At 38.3% G+C, this 13,945-nt stretch overlaps 1 protein-coding gene across 1 annotated transcript; it reads right to left on the bottom strand.

Annotated features, from left to right (window-relative positions):
- Nucleotides 1–6,597: 6,597 nt before the first annotated feature.
- Nucleotides 6,598–13,709, bottom strand: PRRG4 (proline rich and Gla domain 4). Its single transcript, XM_030949109.1, has 5 exons — nt 13,583–13,709; nt 10,332–10,495; nt 8,937–8,985; nt 8,077–8,212; nt 6,598–6,937 (listed from the first exon to the last, which is right to left on the bottom strand). The coding sequence occupies exons 1-5, from the start codon at nt 13,695–13,697 to the stop codon at nt 6,718–6,720; spliced, it is 684 nt and encodes a 227-aa protein (XP_030804969.1). The 5' UTR covers nt 13,698–13,709; the 3' UTR covers nt 6,598–6,717.
- Nucleotides 13,710–13,945: the final 236 nt, after the last annotated feature.

Here is a 13,945-nt window from a genome sequence, read left to right as displayed (position 1 = left end):
CTGACAGCCTTGTCTTCTTCTTTGCTATGGATACACTGGAAAATGATCAATTGTTTTTTCTTCCTTTAACTCGGCTTTGTCTGCAGGCCAGCTGTCAAGCCCGCTCATAACTGGCTCTGCAGAAGAATGATGTGGTATGTCACAGCTTTAATGGTGCCACGGGTGTCAGAGCACCAGGCCAGCACCACTGGGGGCCCTTGTGCTTGGGGCAGCATGTGGTGCCTGTGCTTTTGGCTTCCTTTTCACTGCAGGTACAACAAACCTGGCTCTATGCTGTTTTTCCAATGTCTCTCTATCCCCAGGGCCTTCTTTCACAGAGAGCATTGCTCCTGTACTTTGCTTTTCCATAACAGATGATGCCTGGTTTTGGTCTTGTTCTTGCTCTTCCGTTGCGTTTTTGTGCCAAAATATTTTTTCTTCCTTTAAGAGGCTTTCAGCTAAACCTGTAAACTGGGCTTTGCAGCAAAATTCTTTGTGTGCTTTAGGGCAGTTTTTGGTGGACTGAAAAGAATCATGGAAGAATAGTCAGATGCACATGCTGGGTCAGCAGCTTCACCTGTTGTTGATGGAAGAAAGCAGTTAAGGGCAGAAGGTGCAGTTAATGGTGTAAGTCTGAGATTACAGCTTGGTTGTTGCAAGTGGACAAAAAGGATTGTATTTCAGCACATAATAGTACTTTATTTTAGAGCTATCACAGTATCCTAAATAGTTTGCTAACATACACAAACACTTTAGTGCTTAGCTTTCAGTGGCTAAGCATGTGTCAACAAAAGCTTTAGAAATAAATTTAATGAATAGCCTTGTGCTGAGAGAATGAATCTTCACAATTGTTTGGAAACAGTGTTTTGGAGACTTGAGGACATTCTTTTTCAAAAACGAATGTTTCAAAGATAAAACAATCAAATAACTTGAATGTACCTAATCAGAGGAAGTTTGAAGAAGTCCAGGCCAAAACTGAATTGGGTCTGATGTATCAACACATTGCGAAAAGTGCACAAAATGGGATTTCTGCAGCATGTGTTTCTGTTGAGCACTGTTGGACAGCTACACATCCTGGATGCAGCACCTTTGTGCAGGCTCTGGCTGCTGCCAGCCTGTGGTATCCTGCAGGAGCAGGAATGAGTGAGTAGATCAGATAGGCAGTAATAACATGAGTTTTGGTCAGGCTTGTTATTAATCACTGACTGCGTTGTTTGTTGTTGTAATTGGGATTCTGACCAAAGCAGAAAATTGCAGTTGCTTTAACAGATTAGATTTTGCATTTAATTTGGCATGTGGCCTCTTTAAACATAAAGCTAGGCATTAAGATATGTGTGAATAGGGAAGAGAATGCTGCCTTACAAAGAACACATTCTGTCTTGGAACCTCACAGCAAATCCTCTCCTTTGAATTTCTTCACTTACATTGCTCTATGCATTTATTTGAAAACTCGAGTATATATACAAACAAATGAAGCAAAACCTTCAGAATTCATTTTATTGAGCTAAAGTTGATCTATGAAAGCTTGACTTCTGACACGACAAAAGATGATGGAGCTGGTGGAAAGCTCACTGCAGCAATGAGGAGAAAGATCTTGTTTCCTTCTTGTTCCCAATCCTTCTCCTGGTCATGTGCTTCCACTCCTTCCAAGATGCCACCACTGCACTTGTGTTGCCTCAAATCACCCAGTCCTGAGAAAGCTGTCTATGTTTTCACTGGATGATTTATGAAAGGATCTAGTAAGGACCAGGACTGATATAAGGTAAGTGGGAGAAATGTGCAATGACATTGCACACAGGAGAAAAGAAACCCTAAATAAAACCTTTGATCTTGAACAAACTCATATTTTTAATACGGCGTGTTTTATTTTAACTCTTACTAGAAGATATTTTCCTTTGTATGATATCAGTGCTGGGTGATCTTAGAGATACTTGCTGATCATGAGAGAAATTAAACTGAAGCTTGAACTCTACTGAGCAATCAGAGGTGTTTCTTGTTTCTTAAAAGAAGTAGGCACTGCTTCAGAAATTAAAACGAGGCCATTTCAAAACTTAGGTTTAACTGCACCAGTTTCTAGATTGAAATAGTTTTTCAGATGCTTTGAAGTCTGTCTGCTCCCTTTAGAATTTGAGGCTCCCAGAATGTAGGCAGCAAGATGCCTGCATCTGATGGCCCTTACAGTTTCAGTGCTTCAGTAGTCTGGGTGCTATGGAAAAGCACCTAGTGTTACCAACCATAGCATGGAAGAAAGTGCTACCAACTCTATTTAAAAGAAATCAAAAGGCTTGTCAGAGGTTTTTTTCATTTTTTAATCATAGGCTAAATTAGCATTTTCTCTTTTGCCGTGCTTAATTTATATAAACATTTATTTGGAAATTGTTTTACAAAAGAATACAGAGACTAGCAGAGCTTAAAATATTGCTGCCCCTCACCCAAAATATGACAGCACTTGAAATCAAAGTTAGAATTAAATATAGCCAGTGACAAGTGCATTCAAAATGTTCTGACAGATGAGTAGAAGGAAATATGTTCATAAGATGAAGTAATTGTTTATACAGTTCAGAAATGACTGGAAATAGTCAAAAATAGCTAAATAAAGAGCAGGTTATTTGAGAAGATCTGCTTAAGATTTTTGAGAGGAAAACACATGCAAGTTCTGTATTGTGGAAATGATAGTGATAAATTTGTAGTGACAGGAATTAATTGAAAGATGTTTACGGTATGGAAAGACCATGCTTGAAGTGTTTGAAAATGGCTTTTAATCCTTCCTGTTCTCTATACCACATGGAACAAGCAAGAATAGCAGCAGTAAAACCTCTGTTGGCATGAGAGACTGTGGATAGAAAAGTTTGGTTTGTTGCTTGTTTTTGGGGTTTTTTTTATTACTTTGATGCTCTATTTAAAGCTAGAAAGAGTGTTACTAAGCTGCAGATAATAAATTAATCTTATTCACAGCTGATAATCTGAGGAATGATAAGGAATTTTGCTATGCTTTTCAGATTTCAAATATAACTTTTAAGGGCAGATCAGACCGAAACATTCCAGTTAATAGAATATTATTAACTCATCATTATAACAATAGAATACTCTGAACTGGGTTTGGCAACAGCATTGTGGTAAAGCACTTGGCAGAGCATTATACTTTTTATTACCTGAAGTGATCGGTTATCTCATTTTTTCTCCAATCTTGGTTCAACTGCAGCCAATAAAAACCTTGACAGGACCAGAATCAAATGCTTCAGAGCTCACATTTTCATCAGCTGTGGTGAGGAAATGAACTTTCACGTGGGACTTTGGTTTTGCTGTTCCAATGAATTCACAAAAACCCCAACAACCCCCCAGCCCATAAATGCATAATTGATAGATCACATAGCAGACTTTCTTATTGCAGCAGTAAGCAGGTTCAGGGATTTATTTTTCAACTGACACAGCTGGAGATCACTTTCCTGCCCCTTATTATTTGCCCTAATTAATAAACTGTCTTTTTTTGTAAAAGGTTACATGCTGTAATCTTCTGTGATGCTGAAAAGGCTGTTCTGGAAAATTGTTCAAGCCAATGGCTAACAGCACTTATAGTGACACGTTTAAAACAGTATTTGTGTTAACCAGTGTTTTGTTTAGACAGTTCTGTTCTCAAGTCTCATGGTAGATCTCTGTTAAATCACTTAAAATCCACTGTCTTTCCTAAAAGTCCTGGAAAGAAACACCAACATCAAAACACTGATAGTTCACATCTCTATACAAGTTAAGTTAACTTGCTGCTGCTTTGCTCCTCAAAAATCTTCCTCCTCCTCCTCTTCTTACTTAATCACAAAATGCTTTGGATTGGAAGGGACCTTAAAGATCATCCAGTTCCAGGCACCCTGCCATGGGCAGGGACACCTTCCACAGGACCAGGTTGTTCCAAGCCCCATCCAACCTGGCCTGGGACATTTCCAGGGATCCAGGGGCAGCCACAGCTCCTTCACAGGGCAGCACCACCCTCACAGTAAAGGATTTTTTCCCAATATCCAATCTAACCTTGGTCTCTGTCAGGGTCATTTGCTGCTTTATGTATTCTAATAGCAACTCCGTTTTCAAAAGAAGCTACATGTAAAATTTGCAAGCGTGGCAAAATAAATGAATTTAAATTTTAATCTAAATTCATAACTCCCCACAGTCTGTCTCATGTGGATTGTCCCTCTGTTGACCCCGTTGAATCATGATTTCTAAAAAGAGACAAGATACAAGGTAAGAGTGGGCCAGGAGTCAGTGCATGAAAGGAGAACAAACTCAACCCAGACAAGTGCCATTCAAAGGAATTCTGTCCCTCTACAAGGAGAGGTAAGTTTACACTGTATTCAACTAAATTTCAAACTTTGCTCCTTCTTTGCAAAAGGCAGGATGTGTCTCCCAAATTATCATGCTATGTGCCACCAGTGTTTGAATGTCTGTCCCTGCACATTCTCAGGGTCTAAGGTGCAGACTCCTGGAGTAAATTTGAGTGTTTACTCTACTGAAAGGGCACTTTACTGCCCAAAGCACTACACCATTGATGTTTAACAGTTACACCTTCTTGAGTTTTTTTTTATTTATTATAAGACGAGATTTTTCTTGCATTGGATGGAATCAGCTGGAAATAATTTGTAGGAGCAGTAGAAAAATCAAATTTCCAGTGATTGAATGGGATTCTGTACGATTTCTGTAGTGTATTTAAAATTTGGCTTTGCCAGATGTCTGTAGTGACATTAAAGAATCTCTGAATGGTCACAAGCCCTGTGAAATCCCTTTCCTTTGCAGTGCTCCTGGCAGTTCCATAAATCAATAATTTCTGAGTCCCAGGAAAAATCTAAGTAAAAGTGTGCCCTAGAGCTCAAAATACACATTAACAAAATTGAAAAATTGTTAGCTAAATGAAAGGGAAATATGGGAGAATGTTTTTGCAAGCTTATGATTGCATAGCTTGTTGTAACCTTGTATTTTGATTATCAACAGTGACCTCACACAATTCATTTATTTCGGTCTTACAGAACTTCAAGAACTTCAAAATGCTGTCACAAGTAGGGCAAAAGTGAATTGAAACATGCCAACATGGGGATTCCTCCATCTCTCAACAAAGAAAAGAAGCTAGAGAGAGATTGTGACTCACCAAAAGCCAAATTGGATGGTGAAGTTTTGTAAACAGGAACACCAATGGCAATGTTAGCAACTGCATTGTATTTGTTTTTCAAAGGGCAAGACTTCATTGTGCAGCACTCTCAGTGTACCCCCTTTACATTCCAAGATTTGAAGTGTTTCCATCATTACAAAGACATTTACAGATTGAAAATCTCAATTTTCTGCATCTTGCTCAACAACACTGTAGCTTCCAGTATGTTAAAACCAATAAGATTCAGTGAAATAGTTCATATTCATTTCAACCCTTAATCCTTTAACTTATATTATAAAGTGGATTGTAGGCACCAAATTGAAATAGAATTTGCTGTTGTCAGCTTTGAATCAATGAGGGGGGAAAAAGGGTGGGTTTGTTTCATCTTAAAAAATTCTTTAATTGTGTGCGCCTTAACTGTACAGCCACTGTCAAAAAGCCTGACATGTTTCCTGTGAGACCCTCTGCTCTGGCTTCCTATGCTGAGGAGGGGACACAAGTCATGGGCAGCAATTTGCTCAGCAAGATCTATAGGCTGCATAATGCTCGGGGTTGATATTTTAATAAGATGTAAAATTCATGGTGGCTACAGCTGTAGGTACAGAAACTGTCTTGACACAGAGAACCAATAACTCCCAGGAGTTCTTGGCTCTTGATTTTTGATCTAATATGATGTTTCATTCTGCTTAAAAGTATCATTTTGTCATCCCTGTAGTGCAAGACACACTTATTAAAGTGCTTCTGGGAGGTAGGTCGGGCTTGGGTTTGAAAGTTAAATGTTTCTCTCTACATTTCAGCCTTTAAGCTATGAAAGAAACATTAGTTGTGAAACTTGGGTAGCTTTTTAAAAAGGGACAAATCTCTGGCTCTTTGCTCAACATCCACTGGCCCACAGTATTCTATTTTCTCTCTTTGACCTGGTAGTTACTGTTCAACATCAAAACAATTTGATGCAAGTGTACTTTGCCTGAATTGGCTGTGTGCCACATAATGAATGCTTCCTTTTGATGCAAAATTATGATCATAAAAATACAACCAATTAAGTCATGTGACCAGCAATGTCTAAACCAAACCACTAGCAGTACTATATATATAAATATATATACATATATTTGACAGATCAAGCCATGAAATAATTTTTGCACTTAAGTCTATTACAAGAATGAATAGAAAATTCACCCAGCAAAAAAGTGAATATGTCAAACAACAAAGTAGAATTCTTATGGTGGTTTAAAATATTGTCACAAAAAATAGCTAGTGTCAATATGAGCAATTAAAATACTGTTCTTTCTGAAGAAAAAGAAGATGAAACTATTAATGAAACGTCAGTAGTTTGATGGGATGGCTCATAAGGAAGAGGGCAGCAGTACAAGACTTGCTCTTTCTGCATTCTCTCCTCTTGACACAGTGCCTTTGTGCAAAGAACAGTCCTGCAGCCTTTGTGCCAGGTGCCCTCTTTTCCCAAACGGGAACTTCACTCCTCCCTCGTTATCCAGAAGATCTTCCACATTTCTGTAAATCATCTTGCAATATGCAAGGTAAGCACGCACTTTTTTCAAAAGCATGTTATGTTCCAGCAACCCGCCCTGAGCCCAGCAGCACGTTTGTGCCTAGGGGCCAGGGAGGGACATGGACTTTCTAAAGAGCCGAGGGTGCCTGGGGGGCCCTGGGTAAGGGGGTGGGGGCACGGCGTGCTGGCCATCAGAGGTCACTGCCTGCTCATAGGTGGGCAGCTCCGAGTCGTCGGGAAGGGGGTTCAAGGAGAACTCCTCGTGCCTCCTGAAGATGTTGGCTGAATTCCTTCTTCTGCTCCTCACATAACCCACGTACCTAAAGAAAGGGAACAGTGGGTAAGTGGAAAGTTCTGCTTTAAAGGGAAGCAAGAAGATGGAGTATTGTGTTTGTGGGATGCCCCGATGAAGGAAGGAATGATGAATCTGACTCCGTGTTCTCAGAAGGCTAATTTATTATTTTATGATACTATATTTTATTAAAGAATGCTATACTAAACTATGCTAAAAATACACAAAGGATACTTACAGAATGCTAAAAAGATAATAATGAAAACTTGTGACTCTTTCCAGAGTCCTGACACAGCTTGGCCCTGGTTGGCCAAAGAGTGAAAACAACTCACAGCAGAATCCAATGGAACAATCACCTGTGGGTAAACAATCTCCAAACACATTCCACATGAGGCACAACACAGGAAAAGCAAATGAGATAAGGATTGTTTTCCTTTTTCCTCGAGGCTTCTCAGCTTCCCAGGAGAGAAATCCTGGGTGGATTTTTCAGAGAATGTGAATGCCACAATTAAGTCTTAAGCATAAAATAAACAATACCCCAAACAACCCAAAAAAAAACCCCACAAGAGAAAAAACATGCCTTCAGTGATCACAAAGACCAGAAGCCAAATACTCTCTCCAAACCACAGGGTAAGAACAGCTCAGTGATGTGAAATTTATAGGCAAGAGGAAGCACAGACTCCTTTTATATTCCTTTCAAGATTAGGACAAAGGAGCGTTCAGGAGTAGAGACTTGGTAAAAAAGCATTTCCTCCAAACTGCTTCATCATCTACTACCACAACTACTTCACATCTGAGGTAGAGCACATGCCATGAGAGCATACAGCTTATTTGAAAGCACCAACAGAACATGTTAGACTTCCCATTGCAGGCCCCCACCTACTAAAATTATTCCATCGTCTTAGTAAGAATATTTTGAAATGAAGAAAGGCAAAAAAAAAAAGGCAAACCCAAAGGTTTGGGCGTGCAATATTGTTTTATGTTTTTGTGTTATTAACTACTGTTGGTGCTCACTTAACTTTGCTTCTAGGCAAGTAAGAACTAGAACTTCCACTGGATTTTCTGAGAATACAATAGTTAGGCCAACCCACAGTCATTTTTAAATGCCACTCTTAAGCAAGAGTTTGTTTTGTGTGTGTTTGGTTTTTAAGCAGTGAAATTCCTTACCCTGGTGGTTGCCTTGATTTGCATCTCTTCTTGCAGCAGTAGAAGATAATCAGTGCAATTATAACCAAGAGCACTCCAGCAGCAACCAGGCTGATGAGCAGTCCTGTGACATTGATCTTCTGTAGTGCCTCATCACCTGGAGAGAAAACACTGGTGATTTTCATTGTGTTCTTCCCATCTACCCAGCCTGCAGTGTTCACTGTAAAATACTACTTTTGCACTGCTGTTAGGCTGCTCCTTCCACAAATGTCTCGCTTGCTGTAAGAAGCTGTAAATCCGAGCAACACAACCCAAGAGAATCATTCACAGTCAACTTAAAGCAAAAGGGAGTTGATGCCCCCTTTTCTCTGCATGAAACTGTTGAGATGCCTGTCTTCCAAAGCCTTCCAAAGACTCCTTCATGTGCTTGTGATCTTGATCAGGTCCAACTGACCATTTTTATTAAAATAAAATTATTAAATTAATTAAAAGTAATTAATTAATTATTAAATTTATTAAAAATATCTGGCATCAGACTACTCTGAGCCTAAATCAGGCTGTTATGTATTACTATGAAAGAATTAGGGGGGAGAAAAAACAAAACCAAACCACAGGAGCAGCCACAGAATTACAGCAAAATTTACCAATTGTATAATAAAGGAATGGTCAAGGAAATTACCTACAGACCTATAATGGATCCCACTTTAAGATGCTTCAGTTTTATCATATCAGAAAATTAAATATATTTGTACAGTTCACAGTGATCTTTAGTAAAAAGATAATTTCTGATTTCCTTAACTGATTGCATGATCTATTAAGAATGTACTATTATAACAACCAAAAATATTGCAATATAACAAAAAAGTAAAAAGATGACTTACCTAACTTTATTTTAGGGCCTTTAGTTGAATAGTCTTTCCAAAACTCCATCTATAAAACCCAAAAAGAATCAGATTTATACGAGATACATAAGTTACAGGCCTATTGACTAATATTTAATATGGTACCTTGGGCAGAATTTAACAGTGGCATAAACAGAAATAACTCCTGCTGAGGGGTTGTATTTACTCATCCCATGGTATTTTTCTTCTACAACTTTGCATTAAAATTTCTCAGATCCCAGTTGGTAAAAGAAAAAAGTGCATTTAACTGTACAGTGTTACCTCATATTTCTGCCAGATTACAATAGAAATTAGGGTATATTCTGACACCAAAAAATGCTTACAATTATTTTTTGCAAATCCCTAAAAACAGTATTTGAGGCAAAGTTAAATTCCTAAAATTCCAACATTTGAATTCACATCAGCTAGGAAAAATAGTGGGATTCATTTAAGAGAAGAACTTTAATGTTTTATGACCATTGGGCATTAAATGTGCTAAGTTATAATTTTCACTTTTGCCACCAAGCAAAGGACTCCAGCAAGATTTCAATTTAGCAATTTGACTTTTTTCTTAGGAAATTGTTATCAATGGCAAGCTTGCACTTCCACCTTTAGAACAGAGGTGAATTCCTCACTCTTTCTGCAGAGCACACCTAGAACCACAAAAAGATTCTTGCTGCTTGTGCAACAACCAGTCTTCAGACAATCCTCACATTCCTTTACTGAGCTGAAGGGTTTCTCATTGTTTCTTTTTATATCTATATATGTTTATCTACCAGGTTTCTTCTCAGCCACGTCTAGGTGGGGAGGTAGAATGTGGTGCCACAGGAATACTCAGCAGTAGCTGAACTGCAGCTTTGCTCCACACTGGCCTCTTACAAAACACTTCTGAGCATGACACAAGGAGGCAATCAGCCAATTAATGCATTTATAGTTAATAATGTGAAACATTTAAACGGGATGCTGAGAAGTTACTAAAAAATCCAGAAGTCTGAAAAATCTAGGATTAGCCACAAGTGGGACTTCTGAAGCTTAATTTCTATTTGTTTGCAGAATTAAAGGCAACATCTAAAGTCTTTAAGACAATATTCATATATTAAGACAACATTCATATATTAAGGCATTATTCATATATTAAGACATTATTCAACATATTCAAGTGCATTCACTGTGTATCTAAAGCAAGAACCCCATGTAATTGGGATATCTGCTTTTAGAACAAAATAAGTAGTCATCTCTCAGTGCTGTGTTAGAGGAGCTACAGTATTTGTGCACAATAATTTATGTTACAATAATTTGTGTACAGAAATTTACCTTACAATAATTTGTGTACAAAAATACGGTTATTTAGCCAATAACCTCCCTCATTAAATTAAATTCAATTTAAACTGCTACCGTTTTATCAGGGTCTTCAAAAATTTCTCTTGCTTCTTCATAATTGCAGACTTCTTCATAGCATTCCCTTTCCAGGTTATCATCTGTGAATGCTTCAAAATCAAATCTGTTGTTCAGAAGATGTCGTCCAATGAATAAATTGGCCTCCCTTGCAGATGTGAACACTAATGAAAAAAAAAGAAAAGTTGATTTAAAACAAGTTAGGAAGGCTAAATTTGGTATTTTTAAAGAATGCCAAAGATTTTAAAGGAGCAAGTTGGGATAATTTCTTTCCCTAGCATCTCTCAGCTACATACAAGGGAAAGATCAAAGCCTCCTCCTAAAATTTCTTCTTCACTACTATATTTTCTAACTATGTAACATAAAATAAATGTATTTGCCTTTCTCATAAGCCATCTCAGCTATTCCTTATCCAGGCCAAGAGAATTTGGTTGTCATGAGAACTGTTGGTCAAGTTTTGGTGTGACCCCTGGTGGGATGTGAGCAGCAGTTTTTACTGGAGCTCTTAAGAACAAAGAAACTGTCACATAAAGCAAAATTCAGCCAGATGCAAAGTAAGCAACACCCTGACCTAGTGGGGGAAGGAGACAAGGGTGGGGGAAGGGAAAAACCAAATATACATTTATCAATATTCAGCTATCTGTGAGTTCCAAATTCTATTTACAGAATTTAGTTTTTGAATCACATCAGCAGACTCCTAGTCATTCTACAATTGTTCTCTTTTCACAGTCGTGGCAGCAAACTTGATGTAAAGGTGCCTTATTGCCAAGTTTATTTGTTTTAAATTTGTCCATGATATGAATTTTACTGACGACATGCATTTCTGAATACTTCTGAAAAGAAGAGATTCTCTTCTTTTGTGTTCCATGAGGCCTCATGGATTAAGTGGTGAGGTGAGATTCCAGAACAGTGAGTGAAATTATAGAAGGCTTTGGAATACAGGAATGTATTTCCTCATTAGGCATTTTCCATAGTCAAGTTTTAGCCTGCTCTTGCTACAGTTTCTTATAAAAAAAAAAATAAGGCAAAACCAAATTTCTAGTGAAAGCCTAATCCATGTCCACAAAATTCAGTATCTTTGGTTGAGCAAAATGACTTGAGGATTATTTTTGCAAGTGTAATGCAGAAACAGCATTGTTACATACCAAGCAGGATGGCTGAAAAAGGAGATGAGATCCAGGATAAAGTTATTCAGCTACAAATTAGCTGTGTGTTCTTGTTAGCCTGTTTGGCAGGATTATCACATTGCTCTGGAATTTTCACCCTAAGAGTCACTGTTAGATCTTGCAGTGCTATCTCATAACACTTTGCTCTCTGAAAGCTGGGAAAACTGCAGCATAACTTTCATATGGGTTATGTCTTTAATCATATCAATGAATATTTAAGGAATATGACAGCATATATTTATATAATTCGCACACTGTTACACTGTGTACTGAAGTAGCTACACATGTGCACATGCATTTGGTTTTGTTATTCTAAAGCAATTGCGAGAAAATCCAAGCTTAAAATATTTATACTATACCTAAAGAGTAACCAGAGAAAAGGACTTAACAAAAACAAAACAAACAAAAACCCAAACAAAAACAAAAGCCAAACCCACAAGAGGAAAGGGAAAATGTTTCAGTGCAAATTACAAAAGTAAATTCAGTCTTCTACAGCAGAGATCTTCAGTTTTGCTCAGTCGTGTTTCACTCTTTACCATGCAAGTAGTATTAGCTGTCCTTTGAATTAACTTAGAGAACTCATGCATTTTGTTTAAAATGGAATGTATAATCAAACTGCCTGGAGCCTAGAACCCTCAATTCCCAGGGGTACATGGCCCACTTTTTCTTTTTTTTAAGAATTTTTATCCATTTATCTGCACTTTTTTCACTTTGTCACATATCTCCACCTCCAACTTACTTGCTACCTGGTGATTAAAACAGTATTTGAAGAATGAAACAGATGGATTTGAATTGAGCCCCAAATGTGAGGGACCTGGATGCAGTTCTGCAGTCCTTGTTTCAAGAAAATGATCCAGGCAGTTTTAGGATGCCCAGCATTTAATTATTTAATTAAAAATGCAACCACACAATACTCTCAGTGAAGCAGCTCTGTGCTGAAGGGGGACTTCTCAATGCAGGTACCCCATACCTTTGGCAACTTTCTTGCTAAATTATTGGATTTTTTATATATATATATTCCAATATTTTATTGATATTAATACTATTGGATATTATAATATTAATACTATTGGATATTATAATATTAATATTATATTGATATTAATTGGATACTTCTCTCTCCAACTCTGTCTTTAAAGGAGGAGTGGCCTGGGCCTATTGTGAGGAGAGAGGTCTCACAGGAGCTCACAGGGAAGGGGCAGCCTGATGTTTTTATGCCCAGAGCAAGATGGATTTTAACAAATCATCTGTCACAAGCATTTTTCTGCTAGCCATGGTTTCTGCTCCTCATACTGCTCTGAAGGAGCCTCCTGCTCCATGTGATGACTTTTTAAAATCTGTCTTAAGGTTTCAGCAGTCCTTGTCCACTGAGAAGACTCGACAGCTAAGCTAGAAATTTCTTTTTGAAGCCCTTAAAATGCTAACCATCAAATGCCTTTGCTTCGTAGTGCTTGAGTCTCTGAGGGGAATTGATTTGTTTTGATATGAGCTCCTCCCCACTTCTCTGCCTCCCTCCACAGGGAAGAACTGAAAAAGCAGCACTAAGCTTATATTTCCAGGTGTTGTAAGGGAGCCCGGCATTGAGAGCAAATATCAATTTCAAAAAACCAACCAAATAAACCCTTTCAAACACAAAGCAATTTCAGATATACAAGTACAACTGTGATCTGCTCAAATAGTACCATAACAATACTGTCTTAACACAGGTTTCAAACTTTTTGAATTTTGATGTTACTTTAAGGATTCTGTTTGTATCAACCACAATAATCCCAGAGGGCTGGGAAAACTTCACTTGTCCCAATCTGCACTTACTACAAGATCTGATAAATACTTGATATTAACACCAAAGTCAATTATGGCTCATTTCAGTAAGAGGTATTAAAATAATTTGAAATTAAGCATAAAGCAGCGTAATTTTATCATAAAGTAAAAAACAAAAAACCAAACAAACAGAACACAAAAAAAAAAAAAAAAAAATCGAAACAACAGCAACCAAAACAACAATAACCAAACCATTAAAGAAGCCAGCAAAGCAAAGTTAGAAACAATTTTGGAAAGCACAAAGTCACGTTAAAAGTAAGTTACCATCTTTCCATTCCGGTTGCTGCAAGTTCTTTAATCTGCCGGGGCAGTGAGGAAACGCGAGCACCGTCACCTGCAGCTGACACAGCACCACCAAAACCGCGATCATGGCCGGCATCTGTCAGACAGAAACTAACGTGAGCTAAGCAGGAACGACAGCGCAACCCTCTGAAGTGTCAGCGCTGAACCCTGAGTGAATCCTGACTCTGAAGTCATCCAGCGCAAGCATCTACACGCAGCCGGGGCTAATGGCTCCTGGAAGAGACACCGACCCGAACAGGTCCTGCCTGTCTCTTGCGGAGCTCCCGTTGTGTAACACCCGCACATGTCACCGCTCTGGCCGCCTCCTGCTCTCCTCTCCGGGCC

The sequence above is a fragment of the Camarhynchus parvulus genome, chromosome 5 (assembly GCF_901933205.1).
Source record: "Camarhynchus parvulus chromosome 5, STF_HiC, whole genome shotgun sequence".
Taxonomy (NCBI): Eukaryota; Metazoa; Chordata; class Aves; order Passeriformes; family Thraupidae; genus Camarhynchus; species Camarhynchus parvulus.
The sequence above is the reverse complement of the archived record's forward strand: the minus strand, read 5'-3'. Positions and strand labels throughout refer to the sequence as shown.